The 17,315-nt window shown below is 53.7% G+C and overlaps 5 protein-coding genes across 5 annotated transcripts; 2 read left to right on the forward strand and 3 right to left on the reverse strand.

Moving 5' to 3' along the window:
* Window positions 1-4,495: 4,495 nt before the first annotated feature.
* On the reverse strand, window positions 4,496-6,523 carry qutD-14 (Quinate permease; the record flags this gene model as incomplete). Its single annotated transcript, XM_036639438.1, has 7 exons — window positions 4,496-4,888; window positions 5,036-5,044; window positions 5,104-5,217; window positions 5,273-5,836; window positions 5,889-6,243; window positions 6,296-6,372; window positions 6,431-6,523. 7 exons carry the CDS (start codon window positions 6,521-6,523, stop codon window positions 4,496-4,498), a joined length of 1,605 nt encoding a protein of 534 aa, XP_036495424.1.
* A 1,144-nt stretch (window positions 6,524-7,667) lies between these two features.
* On the reverse strand, window positions 7,668-8,861 carry CGCS363_v007590 (uncharacterized protein; the record flags this gene model as incomplete). The annotated part of the gene is made up of 3 exons (XM_036639439.1): window positions 7,668-7,706; window positions 7,759-8,535; window positions 8,604-8,861. 3 exons carry the CDS (start codon window positions 8,859-8,861, stop codon window positions 7,668-7,670), a joined length of 1,074 nt encoding a protein of 357 aa, XP_036496984.1.
* A 194-nt stretch (window positions 8,862-9,055) lies between these two features.
* On the forward strand, window positions 9,056-11,614 carry CGCS363_v007591 (uncharacterized protein; the record flags this gene model as incomplete). Its single annotated transcript, XM_036639440.1, has 6 exons — window positions 9,056-9,063; window positions 9,132-9,278; window positions 9,493-10,005; window positions 10,055-10,257; window positions 10,545-11,133; window positions 11,194-11,614. 6 exons carry the CDS (start codon window positions 9,056-9,058, stop codon window positions 11,612-11,614), a joined length of 1,881 nt encoding a protein of 626 aa, XP_036495814.1.
* A 641-nt stretch (window positions 11,615-12,255) lies between these two features.
* Cyp7a1 (Cholesterol 7-alpha-monooxygenase) lies at window positions 12,256-14,047 on the forward strand (the record flags this gene model as incomplete). Its single annotated transcript, XM_036639441.1, has 3 exons — window positions 12,256-13,265; window positions 13,316-13,776; window positions 13,827-14,047. The coding sequence occupies 3 exons, from the start codon at window positions 12,256-12,258 to the stop codon at window positions 14,045-14,047; spliced, it is 1,692 nt and encodes a 563-aa protein (XP_036495817.1).
* A 207-nt stretch (window positions 14,048-14,254) lies between these two features.
* CGCS363_v007593 (uncharacterized protein) lies at window positions 14,255-15,913 on the reverse strand (the record flags this gene model as incomplete). The annotated part of the gene is made up of 1 exon (XM_036639442.1): window positions 14,255-15,913. One exon carries the CDS (start codon window positions 15,911-15,913, stop codon window positions 14,255-14,257), a length of 1,659 nt encoding a protein of 552 aa, XP_036495816.1.
* Window positions 15,914-17,315: the final 1,402 nt, after the last annotated feature.

A 17,315-nucleotide genomic window follows, 5' to 3' on the forward strand; every position in this document is an offset into this window, starting at 1 on the left:
AATGGTTTGGGCTTAGCGGCCACTTGGGGAACCGGGCAGCAGCAGATTAAACAGGTTGCAGGGAAGAATAATAAAAAGAGGGGATACAGTATGATGGTAAGGTAAGGTAGTAAGAGATGTAAGGCAAGGTAGAGAAAACAAAGATCAACGACGATGGAGTGAAGCTATCCCCGTGCACACCAACTTGCGTTGTTGATCAAGACACGCAACAGACTGAAAATGGGAGAAGCCAGGGTAAAATGAAATGGATGTTCTCGAGATTCAACTGAAAACACACGACAACTGCAGCAGCCGAGCCGAGCGAACCAGCTGCACACGCCCCGACTCTTGACAAGAGACACAGACAGACGGTGAGCAGAGAGACAAGACACAGAGTCCGGGGACCTGGACCTGGACCTGAAGCCGTATCGGAATAGGCAGTCCAGGCGACGACGGTGACGGTGAGCGATGTGGGAGACGGGGGGGGTTGGCGCCAGGGGTGGTGAAGAGACAGACAGTCGGGGGGATAATGTTTTTGCTGTTGTCTTGCTGTTGCTTTTGTGTTTCTGTTGACAGAACAAGCAAGAGAACAACAACAGAGAGAGAGACAGAGACAGGGACTGCGGACTCTCAAAAGGTCTATCCGTCTCTGATCCTGACCCTGCTGCGCGCGTCGCCGAGCCGTGACACGATGCTGATGTCGATGCTGATTATCTCGTGAATGTATCTTGCCCCGTATCCCCCGCCACAGGGTACTTTGCAACCTGGCCCCCCTCTTCTTCAGGACGAATTGCTCCTATCCTGACCCCCAATGCCCCCAATCCTGGCCCGGGCCAGAACTCCAGAGACCCAGATGAGGGACTGACAAGCCCAGCGAGTCCACAACTGCGTGGGACGAGCTTGGTGATTGGCTGCCGTCGCGGTGGTGTATTGCTTGGTAGTTGCTTGTACACCGCACCTCAGGGATATCGTCTGCTGCTGCCGTCTGTCGTCTTTTGTCTTTCTGTCTTTCGGTCTGGAGATGTCGAAGAGAGGTTGGAACGAGGACAGATTCTCTTTTCTCGAGTTGTCTTCCCCAACCCCGACTACTTCCTTCGTCTCTACCCCTCTCTTCTCTAGCTCCGTGTCTCGGAGATGGCTGTCGACAGACCGACACTCTGTACCACAGCTAGACAGCAGCCACGATGCTCAACCAAGCACGCCTCCAGCTTCAGGGCACTGACGGCGGCACAGCAGACTGACAGCGGCAGCCAGGCCAGACCAGACCAGACCACTGCTATTTCGGTGGTGGTGTGGAGGGGAAGCTGCTGGAACGCGCGAGAGGTGGTGGCATGAGTATCGTCGAGGTAGCTGGTCCGCGCTCGGGAGGTATTCTCGGTGTATCTGGCCTCCTGCTTTTGCATGTGGCGATACATATGACGCAGTACCGCCCACTCCTCGAGCTACTCGCCCAAAACTTGGCAGAAGCACCCCAAAAGGGCTCCCCCCCTGGTTCGGACGGGACGAATTCACAGCACCCGGATTGGCTCGTCTTGGGGGCGTCCCCTGTTCGCTGGCTGTCAAAGCTGGGTCAAGCTGGGTCGAGCTGGACCTCAGACCGCGCTGTTCCTGGACTGCTGCGCCGGAGGTAGAGCACCAGTCCTGCGTGCTGCACCGCTGAGCGACATGCTGCCGGGTTGATGCCTCTGCTTGCCGTTGTCTGTGTGCCCCGATGATGTCTTTGTGATGCAACCAAATACCGCAACAGAGAAAAAAAAAAAAAATACCAAAATCTCTCAAAAATGGCCGAGAGCTCTCTGCTGTGCGTGCTTTTTCTCAACCCGCATCATTCTGCATCTTCTCCTGAAAACAGGGGACAGCCGAGGGGGGGAATGCTGGGGACTGAGTACGTAAAGCAAAAACCAGGGGGACTGACGGGATACCCAAAGAGACAAACAGTGAAGTCTTCGTAATCCCCTTTGCGCTCCCAGCCGAGTGGTTGAACCATTGGCACCGGCGGCAGGCTTTCACTAACAGCGTCTAGAACGCACAACACACCGGATGCACTTGCCCCAAAAGTGAGCTGAGACGGCCACAGGCCAAGACGAGTAAGACTACTCAACTCACATGTGCCGTGTTGGCTGTGTTGGCTGTGTTGGCCGTGGTGGTGAGCTGAGCGGAAAGTGTCCGCCAAACTGAAGCCATTGCCGCCACCGTCTGATAGTCTCTCTGCCTCTGCTTCTACCTCTGAGAGTGAAGAGGAGCCATGCAGAAACGAAAGACCGGCCATCCCCGACGGCATTCGTTCAAGAAAACAAAAGAGCCGCAAACTTGACGCAGAAACAATCAACCAGAGGGAAAACTCAGACCCACCTGACGTAATTCGAGGTAATTTCCTCCCCCTTTTTATTATTTCTCTGAATTCGATGGTCCACTGCTCTGGGCAGCCTCTCGAGATACCGCGTGGCAGTGATAGAGCAGCAGTTGGATGAGTAAGAGTGAGGCTCTCGCAACCCTCCTGGATCGGCCGTCGTTCGTGGCGCTGTCCGTCGGCCTATCGTCGATGTCGCCGCGCTGAAAAGACGGTGAGCGCGAACAACGGTCCTAATTAGTGGTCCCTCCAAGAGGGCCCTGTTGGTGTCGTCTGCTGCAATACGACTGCGCAAGCTGCTTCACTCGTAAACTCGTAAGAACGAATGCTTTTCCCGGTCACGTCTATCGCTGTCAGGCCACGTCGGGTGCGACCAGATCAAGTGATGCCCACGGGGAAAGCCAAAAGATCAGTCCAGAAAAGAATGGGAACCCAAGATCTCTTCTCTCCAATCTGGGGGATCAGAGCGAGGATTGCGGATGGGTTCCACCGCTCTTTTTAACATTGACCGGCTGACTGGATGTGACTTGGCCGCTGTTTACTTGACTTTGGTGGGTGGTGACTGGCCCTTTTCTCATTCTCATTCCATGCATGGGACGACGCAGACAGACTAGGCCGGCGTGGTTCTCGACCAACACCGCTGCATCGCGCACCCTGAACGAAGGGACAGCCCAGGATGCAACTCCGTGTACGGCGCTGTAACCTCGGCCATGGATTGCTCTTTGCCCGCTCACCAGCACCATCCGTGATCCGACGGCACCGTTCTGCGGCTTCATTCGATAAGCTACACCATTGAGACATGCTGGGCGATGGCGTGAACCTTGTATTGTCCCCCGTGTCTCCAACCCACGCTGGCAGTGGTGTTGTCCGTCCATCCCATCGGGATCAGGAATGCGATCGCCAGCTCTCTCTTCACTGAACTTTGCGGTCCCCTTCTTGATGTCTGTTCCATGCCAAAGGTTGGCGTACCAACAACGAGATATTCCCCTCATCTAATTACACCCGACCACCACATCGTCATCGGCTCGACCTCTCACTGGCTTGTCGCAGCTGTCATGCCTCATCAAACCGATACTTAATCGACGAGAATCGGTGACCCAAACCATCTTCTTCTCATGCATGTGTACCTGCGGACAAGGACACTTACGTGATGCCCTGCATATTATCAGTTAGTCTCTCAATCACTGAGCCGTGTCTATCCTATCCGTCCAACCTTGGCAGCAGCAGCATCATCCTCGCCCAGCAAATCTCATCAGCCCATCACCGCATGCCCGTCTTCAGCGCCTCCGTCAATGACGCCGCTATACCAAAAGGTACCATCTCGGCCGTTCCCTTGCCTTCATCCACGCAGCCCAACTGCCACAACCACCATCACATCAGCCTGAACGGCGTGCCCTTCCAACTGAGCCATTTTCGCCTACATTGCACTTTCCGTATTTCCTCCCCTACATCGCCCGACGTGAAAATGCACCTCGTCTGATCTCGATGGCCCAATCTCCCAGACGCACAATGGACGAATCCCCCGCCGTCCGCTGAAGCACATGGCGCCAATCCCGCGTCTTCAGTGGCTGCTGCCCGACGCTGCACCAGGCAAGACGGCCACGTTTTCTCCCCCATGCGCTCGCGCTGCTGCTCTGCCGCTGCCGCTGCCGCTCCCGCCATTGGGCTGCGGCCGGATTTGCGTGCATATTTGCGCATGTCAGCTTTCAACTTTGCCATCTGGCTTTCTCTGGGTGCAATTGAGTTCTTCTCGGCTCGTCGCGCCGACGACGCAAGCCACCACGACGGGACAAAGCGGACAAAGGACGTATGATGGCTGCGAGTCAACGCGGATGCAGAGCCCCCATCTAGACTTTGGTTTCCTCGCGAATCTGGCCCATGTGTATTGTTTCGAAACATACCTATCTAGGCCACAGCGAGTCGTTGGCGCAAGTCATCTAGATTGCGCGGCTTCGAGACAGCCGTTGACTGCGTTGCATATGAATTGACAATTGATTGCACATACGTCTAGGAGGGTTCTTCAGCAGTTCCCTCTCGGTGTGAGCTCAGTCACCAAGATTTGTGAAAGCACGTGTGGAAAACACTCCCGTGCACAGTCTCATTCAGCAGGGAATTCAGTTTACGTTGATTGAATCGTCGAATAGGTAAAGCTATGTCTTCCCAGACCTATGCCACTTCCACGTGCTCAGCATTCTTCTTGTCAAGCACACCCTCATCCGCCGCATCTTCTCTCGAACTCAGCCGCGGCCCCTTTCTAAACAAGAGCTTGTCCCTGAGCGAGTCCTTCTCGAACAGCTCGTCCATCTGCTCCAGCGCAACACCAGCCGTCTCGGGGACGAAGAAGAATGCAAAGACCACCATGATGAAGCAGAAGGTGCCGTAGACAAAGTACGTGCCGAATCCATTGGTCCCCAGAGTGGCAAACATGCTCGGCGTCGCTTTCGCTACGACGAAGTTGAAGAGCCACTGGCTCGCCGTGGCCATGCCCATCATCAGGGCTCGGAGGCGGGCGGGAGGGATCTCGGAGGAGTAGGTCCAGACGACGGGTCCCCAGCCGAACTGGAGAAGGTTAGTTTCTGTCATGACTTGGAAAGGCAAGGAGATGGTCTCGAGAGGGAAGCCATTGCGTGTACATGTTGCTGAACGCTTGGCAGCTTCCGTCATGACATAAAGAGGAGGAGAAAACTGAGGCTAGGCGTAACTTACTTGATAAACCTAGAAGATTGTCAGCACTTCAACTCCAATAATCATTTGCCATGATGACCATGACTTACTGCTGCAAAGATGTAGATGGCAACGAGTGCAACGTATCCCGGCGCGCTCACAGAATCCCCCGTCACCGGGGGATCGAAGCGGATGTAAAACCCAACGTAGAATAGTGCCAGGCCCTACAGCAGATAGAGTCAGCCTCATAACCTGGTCAAAGTCTCACCATGAACTCACCTGAACGATTCCCGTCCACAGCAGACTCTTCCTCCTGCCAAGGGTATCCGTCACAAAGACAATGAAGATGGCGCACGAGACCATCTTGACGATACCGTACACGCCCGTCGCAAAAAGCCCAGAAGCAGACCCGGACAACCCAACGCTGGCAAAAATTCGCGGGCTGTAGTACGTCATGGCATTCGTCCCAGTAAGATTGGACCACATCATCAGCGTGATGCAGAGAAGACTCCTCCTGCGGTACGATTTGATCGTGAAAGCTTCCCTCAACAGCGAGAACGACGACGCGTTCACCGCCAGGGCGCGCTCCTCCTCCAGTTGTCTCGAGATGCCGTCCATCTCTTGTACGATGTAGGGGTGGTCCGCGGGCAGGTTGCGCAGCTTGGCGAGGACGGCGAGGGCTTTGTCGGGGTGGCGCTGGGCGAGGAAGCGGGGTGACTCGTTTGCGAGGAGCATGCCCACGAGGAGGATGACGGCGGGGAAGGCTTGTAGGGAGAGGGGGATGATGTACTGGCTATGACCCTTGATGTGGAGGAGAGAGCCATAGTTGATCCAGAAAGCTAGCTATCACGCCATGTAAGTACTTGAAGAACGCAAAGCATCCGAGGAAGCTTACCGTCAGACCAGTCACAATACTCAGCTGGTAAAGACCCGTGAGAAGACCTCGAATGCCACGAGGCGCATTCTCCGAGACGTAGAGCGGGTTGACTGAAGATGCGATACCAATGGCCACACCAGCAACGAGCCTGCCAACGTACATGGCCTCAATATGTCCACTAGCAGCTGCCTGCAACGCAACGCCAATAAAGACTAGGATAGAGGCGATGATGAGGGAAAATCGACGGCCAACCCGGTTTGCCAGCCACATCGAGAGCAAAGCCCCGGCGAAGGCACCAGCTTGGATGACTGACACAACGTTTCCCTCTAGACTGGCGAGGACAGCTTTCGGTTGGTCCATCAGTCCGTATTCCCTGCACGAAAAATTCGTCAGCAGTCTCGCCTTGTGAAGGTATGACAACTCACTTCTTGAATGAGTCCATCGTCAAGACGCCCCCGATGATGCCCATGTCCATACCAAAGAGCAATGCTCCGCCGCAGGCCTGTCGAAGTTGTTACTTTCAGTGCTATTTTGTCTCTATGACGCTCAGAGCAACCTACCACCAGACTGATGAGCACAACTCGGGCATTGTAGATCTCGGGAGGGTCCGACTTGGTCGCCTCATTGCGAACAATCTTCTGCAACAAGCCCATCGCAACTACTACGTCAAAAGCTCGACGAAATCGGATTCAAAAAAAGGCAACCTGTCGAGTTTGGAAAAGACAACCTCGATGCTGATGAAACCCAATGGTTTTGACATCCGGATAGACTAAATAGGTAAATCGAAGGGCTGACATATCTCTTCACCCACATCATCAACTCCTCCAACGGTAATAGACGGCCAGCCAAGCCACAGGCCTCGGGGCTCGATCAGAACCGGCGTCTCCCCTGCACCCCGCAAGCTACCCCAGCCTGTCGACCCCACAACCCCAAATCCGGGGTATGGGGGACGACAGGCAAGCCGGAGACCTGTCGGCATGAGGATACCGAGTCAGACATTGGTTGGACTCTTGGGGTGAGTTAGCGTCGGCTATAGATGGATGGTGGCGTATCGCACGCGGACTGAAGGATGGGTGTTACTTGGCGTCTGCGTTGACGGCAGCTCTCGCCTGTCACCCCTGGGTATGGAGTGCTATGTGTACCGTTGTAGCACCGCGTTGCTGAAGTCGCATGCTTCCATGTCACTATCCTGGTATCTGCCGTGCTTGAGGCTCGCGGTGTTTGGTTTTCCCACAAATGAGATGCTTTGGATTAGTTCTTTCATCATGAAGATTACCAATCTGTCGGGCCTTGTTAGCGTTCGGAACTGTCTGCTCTCCATCACCAGTGACGTTGATGCCAAGCTGACTTGGCGGGAAGAATATGGGCGAGTCTTCGGGGTCACCTGTATCGCAGATCGGCCGAGGTTTGGTAGTTGGAGCATTTCGTGAAAGAACCGAGAACTACAGAGATACCGCACCAGCTTGGAACGAGAGCGTAGTCTGATACGTATCAAGGCCCCTGTTGGAGGGTATCGTACCATCTGCTTGGTACACGAGTTCTGTATTTCAATATTCAAGACAGCCTGATCATTCTATCTATGTCTCGGCGGATGAAAACACATCTAGGCAGTAGCTAAGGTAAGGCAGAAGCTTCATAGGCTCTCCAATAGTCTCATGCACTTTTGGAACATGGTGGAAAGGTTACCTCCTTCATTCTGTTTTGTACCATCATTTTACTTTACATAGGTACATGCCAACAGTCTTCTAATATCACAATTTCCATAGAACACCGCTAAAACCCTTTCCAAGTCGTCCTTTACAGCCCGTCAAGGGGCTTGTAAACTTTCATCCACCGCTGTGATCTTGGTTAGCCCACTTGGTTTGAATATAGGGATTGTGTCACCTACTCTATCATACGGCTTCTCGGGGTCGACGAATCGGAGATCCGTAGCCAAACGGATTCTCGCGTCGGGGTCTTTATTTTTGCAGCTGGCGTGGACCATGTACGGGTTGTGGAAGATGACGTCGCCGACCTCGTATTCCGCGATCAACCATTTCCTCTGAGTCTCCTTGCCGTATGTCACTGTATCTCGGCTGAGAAAGCCGCCGTCGTTCATGTTCTTGTTAAACGCGCTGACACGCTCCTCGTCAGTCAGGTTATGCGCGTTCTTTGCAAAGTCGTCCTCGGTTTTCATGCCAATATCAGTGGATCCTTCGAGGTACATCAAACCGCCACCCTCGAGCGACACCGGCCCGATGGGTACCCAAGCGGTCAGACTGGTTGGAGGACCAGCGCGGAGATACATTTGGTCGAAGTGGACTGGTGTGAGCTCGCTGTCGGGAACAAAAGCTCGAAGCATGGTGCGTTGAAGCATATGGGGAGACTGCCAGTCGGTGAAACGGCTGACGAACTGGCGCAGCTCGGGGAACTTGCAAAAGTTGACGTAAAAGTCGGCCTCGTGCGCTGAAACCATAAGCTCGGCGTACTTGTCGCTTTCCGGGTCATCTTTGAGGCCGAACAGACGGCGAAGGTTACCGGGAGGAAGGTATTTTTTGGTGTCTTTGCCTGAGAATGTGCCTTCGACGGGGTCGGTGCCGGGACGGAGGAGACCGCTGGGGCTCATGTGTGAGAAGTATTCGCGACGGCACTTCAGGACCGGCTCGTGGGGGAGAAGATCTTTGATCTGTTGTTCCCTATGTCAGAAATCTTTCGGGTATTCATATATATTTCAATTGCTGTAAAAGGACATACGAGCAGATATCCATCGCGCTCGAAGCGCTCCCGCATCACGTTGAGGGGGGTATCACGGTGGGTAGGCTGGAGGTATCCGATCGAAGCGGGATCCATGGGCCCAAAGTTTGACTCTAGACTCAGGGTCTTAGGATCGGCCGGGAAGTAGTTGCCGTAGATGTCGTTGTTAGGGTCGTACGCTTCACGGTGGTCAAGCTGTTTGACCTTCTGCGTTGGCAGTGAAGCTGGGGCTTCGGACTGGAGCACTCCGGGCGCCATGATGCTTACTTAGGTATGTATAAAGGAGATGAAATGAAATGCAAATTTTGTTGCCTTTGGATGTGATTAAAGGCTTCTGGAACCGCAACTACGAGTTGAATAATACGGATCACTGTGGTTGACTACCGTCCCGCTTTATATCGTCCCGTTCGGCTTTTCTGATGCAGTAAACCAAGAACTTATTGCCACAAGTCATGAAGATGTTAAACCAAACGAACCCATTCTACCCAATGACGTTCTTCCCATAAAGCCTGACTGTTCGACAGCCAGGTCGAACATCCTCGGCCGTCTGCTGCCGTACCCCGCGTCGACCCCGCCGTCTTTAGTCGTCTATAGCCGGCGCTCGGCCATCTATAACCGTCACCAGACCCCGCATCGGTCGTACGAGCGGCCCCAGGTTCTCACGCTCACCACCCCGTATTTTCCCCGGACCGAAACCTTGAACATGACCAAAGCGACCGGTGTAAGACAATACCGAGCATGTGTTAGGTGTCGCGCGCGCAAGACGCGTTGTGATTTGTGGGTCCCTCCGCCTTCCGGCCGATCGATTTCTCCAGCAAGGATGATATCTCTCTGGTTGCGATTCACAAGGCGTCCTACCGAAGATTTTGGTTGTTGACTAGCGTTACAGAGACAGTATTGGCGAACGAGGAAGACCGCCTTGCGCAAAATGTGTCCGCGAAGGAGTCGACTGCTCCCTAGCTGGGTCGCGACGTGGCGGCGACTACTCCCAGTACAGAGGCAACAAGAGGCAAAGACGCGATAGTGACGTTGCTACGGCGCCCTCGGTGGTTTCCGTAGCATCTTTTGTCCCAGAAACAATAGTGGAGACGCCAAAACCTCGAGAACAACCACTGCATCGATCCCTCCAGAATCCTTCTGATGCCCTGCTGATCCTTGCCCGAGCGGCGGAGGATGGGGATGATGATGAGCCAGGAGACGCTGGACTTAACAAATCAACTCCTGGAAACGCATCTTCTATCTTAGACTCGATTCTATCTCCGGGACAGCAAGCTCGGACTGACCAGCTCTCGTCATTAGCATCGCCCGGAAACCAGCTTACGGCGCACCAAGCGGTTGAAGAATACCCTCCCGTCAAGGAAGGCGCCTTAGATTTAGTCACGCTTCAAAATCTAATACGGCAGTAAGTCTGCATGTCTACCGCAAGAGACTGGAACGCTCACAGAAACAAGCTATGCCGATAATTATCACCCATTCTTCCCGATCGTCCCCGCCAATGTGCTCATGCCACAGTTCCTCCCCGATACCATCAAGCACGAATCGTTTCTTCTCACAGCCGCTCTAGTAGTAGCTTCAAGAGATCAGTCCGACCTGACCGAGCTACATCAGTCAATATGGCAACACATGCGACGCCTTATCCTCGATGTCGTTCTGGGTATGTCCACGATACGCAGCGTAGGATGTGTGGAGGGGCTCCTCATCCTAGGAGAATGGACACCGCTTACCCTGGGACAAAACGATGACGGGGGAGAAGGTGCAGCATGGTCAATATTAGGGCTCGCCGTCAGGCTTGCGTACTTGCTGCGACTTGAAGATTCCTCTTTCAGGGCAGACAAAGAAGCTGACCCAGCAATGTTGAGAAGACGGCTGGCTTGGACATGTTAGTTACAGCTACTTCTCCTCGAAGGCTTTGAGAATTTTCTATACTGACTTTGATACAAGTTACGTACTTATCCGACCGCCAGATCTCTATCCGCATGGGCCAAGCTTTCTGGAGCAGAGGACCGGCGCTTTCTGCGCGATTCACAGCCGACGACTTTCCATCCCTACAGCCACAGTACACTTCAGGGGAAGATTTTGCATCTTTGCTACAGGCACAGGTTGAGTTGACAACGTTATTCGGGAACGCCCACGATATTCTCTTTGCATCAAAACAACGTACCGGAGAACTCATGACCCGGGGTGATTACACCAAGTACATCGATGATGCAAGCCGCGCCATTGTCGCGTGGGATCTCGTTTGGAACGGACTCACATGCTCCCAGCATCTGAAGTCATGTCTCAAGATGATGGAGAAGTACCTTCGTCTTTACGTCAATGCTTTCGCCTTTCAAGCTGTTCTCTATCGGGCATCGACATCCGGCACGCAAGAAGTCTCAAAGTCGGCATGCTTCCCACACTCAGCTATGGCTAGCCCTGACGCTCGTCATGTTTATGAGGCTGTAGACGCTGCCGAGGCTCTATTGAGGATTGCCATTGAAGACATTGATGCCGAGAAATATCTGCGGTACATGCCCGCTCGGTTCTACTTGTGAGTGTCCGATCTTTTGCTTGCTTGGAGACCAGAGCCACCACTAACAGCGTCAATCAGATACGAAATACATTCGTCTGTATTCCTTTATAAAGCACACGCATCTGGCGCCGTCTCATCAGGAAAACATGCCCAGACAGCAAACCTGATGCGACGATTCATCGGAGTACTCGAGATCGCAGCCACTGACGCAGATCACATCGCCGCAAAATACGCCAAGCTACTCAACGGTCTCTGGTTCCATCGGTCGGATTCATCTGCAGATGCAACAAGGAAGCGGAATTCCGGTAGCAATGTCCATTCAGATGAGTTCCAAGAAGTCAACGCTGTGCAGACTTATTCAAATGAAGTCGACGACGCGGACTCGAACCATCTGCCATCGTTCGACGAGATTGGACTACAGCCTTTAGACTGGATCGAGTCTGTTGAAGGGCTTTTCTCCATGCCGGCTGCTTTCCCTTGGGATCAGCCAATCTTTTGATATTTCTGTGTAAGCGGCTGCGAGTGAGACCTGGTTGGGTAAGGTGGCGCCCAAGGGCATGTCAGCACTTGGCCTATTACGTTTTCCAAGCTGATCAAGTTCCTACATCCTGCATAGTATTCGATGGTCGTGATTGGTCACCTCGCACCTGAAAAGGGACATCTATCGTCAAAATTCTTGCGCTCTTTGAGGGACTTTGGTAGACTTTCGCGGACCAGGGTTGAAAATAGCACTTTTTGGGTCTGATATCGCCGGTGAATGGAAAACGGCCCATCTAGATGGAGCGAAGTAAAAAAAAAAAAAAAGTCTTGTTCATCGGGAAGACTTGGACGATGCACGTTGTCATACCAAGCAAGCGTATGCACGTGAAGTTCATCGCCAGTATCAACAATCATAAGCCAAAATAGCAAGACATGGAGGCACAATGCAATTTAGTTGGGTTAGTTGGGTTTGGGGAATGTGGCGTGATGTCTCCATCCAGTCAGGGTAGCTTGGTAGTTGGCGCAACGCGCCAATGGGGCATGCCGTGGTTGTGAGACACACTGCATGTGACGGATCTCACCCCCTCCCTTTCTTTCTTGCCATTTATCCTTAATGGAAGAGTTCTAATCGGATCTCAACTTCAATTGTAATACTTTCCAATGGACGACGGTAATGCATCGGAAGTCAGATCACCAGCGGGCCTGCCACACGTGTTCTACTCGAACGCCACGATCTTCCATCTCAGCTGGCTGATACTGCCCTTGATTAGCATCCTGTTCGTCAGCAGGATATTTCGAAAGAAAGCAGCTGAGCCTCCTTCTTTACCAGAGCGCATACCCTATGTTTCCAATACGTATCAGTACCTGACAGACAACCATGGGTTCCTGAAGAGAGCGGCGGAGGCATTAAAGAAGAGCAACATTGTCAAGTTCAACCTAGGTCCAGTCCCAGTGTATCTGGTTTCTGGCTCTCAAAATGTCCAAAGGCTCTTCCGGAACAGCACTGGCAGCACTCAACTCAGCTCGGACAAGTTCGTTCTCATGGTCACAGAAAAGGTTCATGGAGTTGACCAACAAGATGCTAAACGATGGGCCAGCGACAAGACAGGCCGTTTGAAGATCCCCGCTCCCGGGACCGAGGATACTCCGGAGGACCAAAGGATATGGAGCGGCATGCATCATATCTTCACGGAGCACCTGTCTCGTGCTGAGCCGACAGCGAAACTGGCGCAGAACTTCACGGCCTTCTTTGGAGAAAAACTAGGAAAACAGCCGCTGAATGAGTGGAAAGAAGTGTGCCTCTTCCAGTTCTTGAAGAAGGACATGGCTGAGGCTGCTATCATGACCCTGGCGGGAAGGCGACTTATTGACAAATACCCGGAATTCGTCGACGCCATGTGGGAGTACGACAAGGTAGCAATGAAGCTGATGTACGGGTTGCCGACATGGATGAATCCTGGACCCAGAAAAGCGCAGAAAAAGGCATTAGATATGATGGAGGCATTCTTACAGGACGCATGGGATACTTTCGATTGGGATGGAATGGAAGCGGCGGCCGACTGGGAACCGACATTCGGATCCAGACTTCAGAGAGAACATGCCAAGTTCTGGAAGGAAAGGAAGTTCTCTATGAAGTCTCGTGCTGCGCAACATCTAGGCATTCAATCTGGGTGAGCAACACGTGTGTGCGAAGTCTACACCCCGTGCTGACTACAACCAGATTCAACGTCAACAGTATCCCCCAGACGGCTTGGGTAGTGATGGAGCTCGCGAAGAACCCGTCTCTGTGGAGGGCAGTGAAAGAGGAAGTGCAAGGAGCAATTCATCCCGACCCTGTTACGTCGAAGCCTGCGATTGATGTTACGAAGCTTTTGGCCCTGCCTTTGCTCCAGTCTGTCTACGCAGAGACTCTTCGTCTGCATGTGTCGATCAATGTGACCAGAGAGGTTATGGAACCCCTTGAATGGGATGGATACGTTCTACCGAAAGGATCTCTGGTCCAAGCCCCGACACAAATTGGCTTGCAAGATGAGTCCGTGTGGGGAGTAGAGGATCATCCAGCATCAAGTTTCTGGGCAGAAAGACATATCAAATATGTTGATAAGGAGGATGAGCTTGGGAATGTCAACATGGCGATGGAATTCTCCATGGCTGGCAGGCCTAGCGACTACTTTCCATACGGTAAGCATCGCTACCCATGTTAGTTCTGCGACGACTGACATACGACATAGGTGGCGGCGTCTCAATGTGCCCGGGTCGGTTCTTCGCAAAGCAAGAGATCATGTTAGTCGCTGCTATGATCGTCTCCAGCTTTGAGATTGAGTTTATCGAATGGGTGACTTTTGATGGTGTCAGTTCGGACCGGCCAGCGGAAGACGAAAAGTCGGCAATTGGGTCAGGTGCTGTGTCACCCGATAGAGACATGAAGGTGCGCTGGAGAAGGACCCAATAGTCTCTGCAAGACTCGAGTCGTATAGATGCACAGCTCGTTCTTGATTACATGTCAGCCTGAACAGCGCATAGTTGAGAAGTTACTCGGATCATAACGGTTATTGTTAAGTTCAATGTGGACTGGTTCCATTATGTCATGCTCATTATGACTATCTAGAAGTACATGATGGTATACAAAACACGCTATTCATAAACCCAAACACTCTCATTAGTTCATGCGGTACACGGCATCCTTCTTGAAGTAGCGGCTGATATCATTGTCATTGCCGCAGTGAGAGCACGTGTGCATGACCTTGGCACCTTCGTGGCCTGGGCCGTAATGGTCAGGACCCATACCGGAGGGAATAGAGGATTGAAGCGAACCTTGGTTGAATGGGGGAGAACCATTGCGTCCACCGACGATGCCCTTATCAGCACCAACTCCGTGAGTGGTAGGAGACTCGTTGTAAGGGTCCAGCATGCTGGTTCTAGGCACACCAGGCTCGTTGCCGGTAAGTCCGGAACTGGAAGTGCGGGAGTAGTCGTCAACGCCACCCCGGGTGGTGTTGGCACCGTAGCCCGACTCGCGGATATCGTCGTGGTGATGTCTGCGAGAAGCCTCGGTGGCAGCGGCACCAAGGCCGGCTCCAGCAACACCGCCGGCAATACCGTGACCAGAGCGCTCGTAGCCCATATCTCTGTCTCTCATTCTAGTGTCGTAGGGGTCATTGCTGTGAGCCCCGATGAGGGAAGGGTTGGTATGCGTTGCGTGCTGGGTCTGGGCGCCAGGACCCGTGTTGCCGGCGTGACCGGTGTGAGTGAAGTGAGAACCCTCAATAGAGCGGTCCACGTTGGAGGTGGGATCGTGGTGACCAGCAGGAACGTTGGGGTTGTAGACGCCTCCGCCAACAGCCTCGGGACCCTGGCCTCTAAGGCGATCGTTGGCGCCGTACTGCTCGTTGGGACGGAGGGGGAGATCCTTGTTGGCGCCGTAGGGAGCTCCACGGTGATCACGGTCGGAGTCAACGCGAGGGTCAACAGCGTTGGCAACGCGTCCAGAGTGAGGGCCGTGAGTTCCCTCGGGATCGTCGTAGCCCGTGCGAACGTTCGAGTTGTTCAAGCCAGAGGTACCGTGAGTACCGTGGGTACCATGAGTGGTACCAGTTAGACCAGTGCCAGGCGCACCACGGTGGTCACGGTCAGAGTCAACACGAGGATCAGCGAGGTTGCCGGTGTGGGTGTTGTGGGGTCCATGAGTTCCGGAAGGGTCGTCGTAGCCGGTACGAACGTTGGAGTTGTGAACGTTAGATCCGGTCAGACCGGTGCCGGGAGCACCGCGGTGGTCGCGGTCAGAGTCGACACGGGGGTCGGCGAGGTTCTCGGCACGGTTGCCGTGAGGGCCGTGGGTGCCGGCGGGATCATTGTAGCCTGCACGAGCGTTAGAGCCAGTCAGGCCAGAAGAATCCGCACTACCGATCACACCATGGCTCTCACGGCCCATGGAGCCCCAGTACGGGTTCTGCGTGTCTTGCTCACCGGTGCGGTTGTGTCCGTGACCAACATCGATGCCGGAGTCGGTAGTGCGGTGGGTCTTGCCGGTGATGTCGCCGGTAGCTCCGCCGTGGGTGTTGCCCGTCAGGTTGCTGGTCGGGCTGTGACGTCCGGTGCCCGTGGTGGTGGTAGTGTCCTTTCCGGTCAGGCCCGAAGTACCAGTGGTGCCGGTCGTGTTGCCGGTCGTGGTATAATCACGGCCGTCTGTCAGGTTTGTGTGCTTGGTGTTTGTGGTGTCGGAGGGAAAGCTCCCGGGAGGCTTGTCGTTCTCGTATGTGGAAGACTTTGGGGGGCTATCATGATGCAGCGCCTCCTTGATCTTCTGTCCGATACCCATGATTGCTGATTATAGTACTTGAAGTTGTTTAATGTCTTTGAATCTGTTGTTCCAATTTCCAGGAATCTTAGCTTTGGCTGCGGGATCCTGGGCATCAAATACTCGTCGCCGAGTCCAGGTGTTCGTCCATCGCGAGCGGTTGTTGGTTGTGATGTCAGAGCTCCAACACTGGTCCAGGCCAAGCTGCGGCCTTGCCGCCCAGACAAAATGTCACCAGTCCATGTCTCGCGGGATTGCGATTGTGTTGCTATGAGCTCATGTGGGGTTACTGCTGGCACTCATTCGCGGACAATCCTCAACTTCCCGCCCAGCAGCTAAGGCATCACATCGTCGCTAGAAGCTCATCGAGCATCGGGAATAAGAAGGTACGTCAATGACGGCGAGGGAGGGATTCATGACGTGAATTTGCGGGGACTCGTGAGCCTAGCCCCAGCCGCTCCCGCGGTAGCGGGAGCTTGTCTTGGGCTCCGGCACACGGATCCGATGATCTTCGCCAGAGAAAACAGGGAAACGGTCGCTCCACCAGTGAGGCAACGGGCCATTGGCAGTCGTCATTTTGGGTGTGCTCAGCGCAAACACCCGCCACACGTTTGCGTTACCCCAGAATTTCAGGTTTGTTGGCGGTTGGTATTACGGTGGCTTTGTCGTGTGGCGTTGTCTGACGATTGATCACTGCCGGATCTTGCCCTATCTAGAGGCCAAACGTCAAGAGGACGACTTTGGCCGGCCTAGACTGTTAATTACTTGCGTTGGCAATGACCAATTGCAGGGGCTGACGCGTCTCGTGTCTTTGATATGCTTCTTTGCATCAAAGTGGGCATCGGAGATGGCTCAGTGACGCGGAAGAAGACAACGATAGCAACATGACGACGTTCCTGCTTGAGCCATATGATGGGCCTGTTTTCACCACATTGACTTATCTTCTCCTGGACTTCCCAATATCACATCTTTAATTTATGTGAATGACCCTTGTTACCTCTGCGTTTGACGTTTGAAGTGGCATGGCGGGAATGGCAGATTGCCTGTTGCTGTTGCCTACGGCCATGACACGGCAATAGCAGGTGATGGACCTAAGACCGTCCTGTCTCCCTTGGGCCTCTCCTTGGGCTGTCTCTCATGTCTTCCTTGCTGTGCCTGCTGAGAGGTTCCTTTTACCAACTGTTTCCCCGACAGTCATGCGGGCGCATCGACAGGTCTGTCAACTGGTTGTTTCACTCCACGTCTTTATCGTCTGTATACAGAACGCCGGGTCCATGCAAGCTTTTGGCGCTTAGCTGGGCTGAAGGGACGATCATTTCCGACTCTTGGCTGTACAGCCACATCTGAGGCTGCTGACTGCAGCTGGAATTGGGGAATCCTACGCCAATTTTTGGGTGAGCCCAACCAAACCACTGCCCGCAAA

Source organism: Colletotrichum siamense (assembly GCF_013390195.1).
Source record: "Colletotrichum siamense strain Cg363 chromosome Unknown KSG_Cg363_contig04, whole genome shotgun sequence".
Classification (NCBI taxonomy): Eukaryota; Fungi; Ascomycota; class Sordariomycetes; order Glomerellales; family Glomerellaceae; genus Colletotrichum; species Colletotrichum siamense.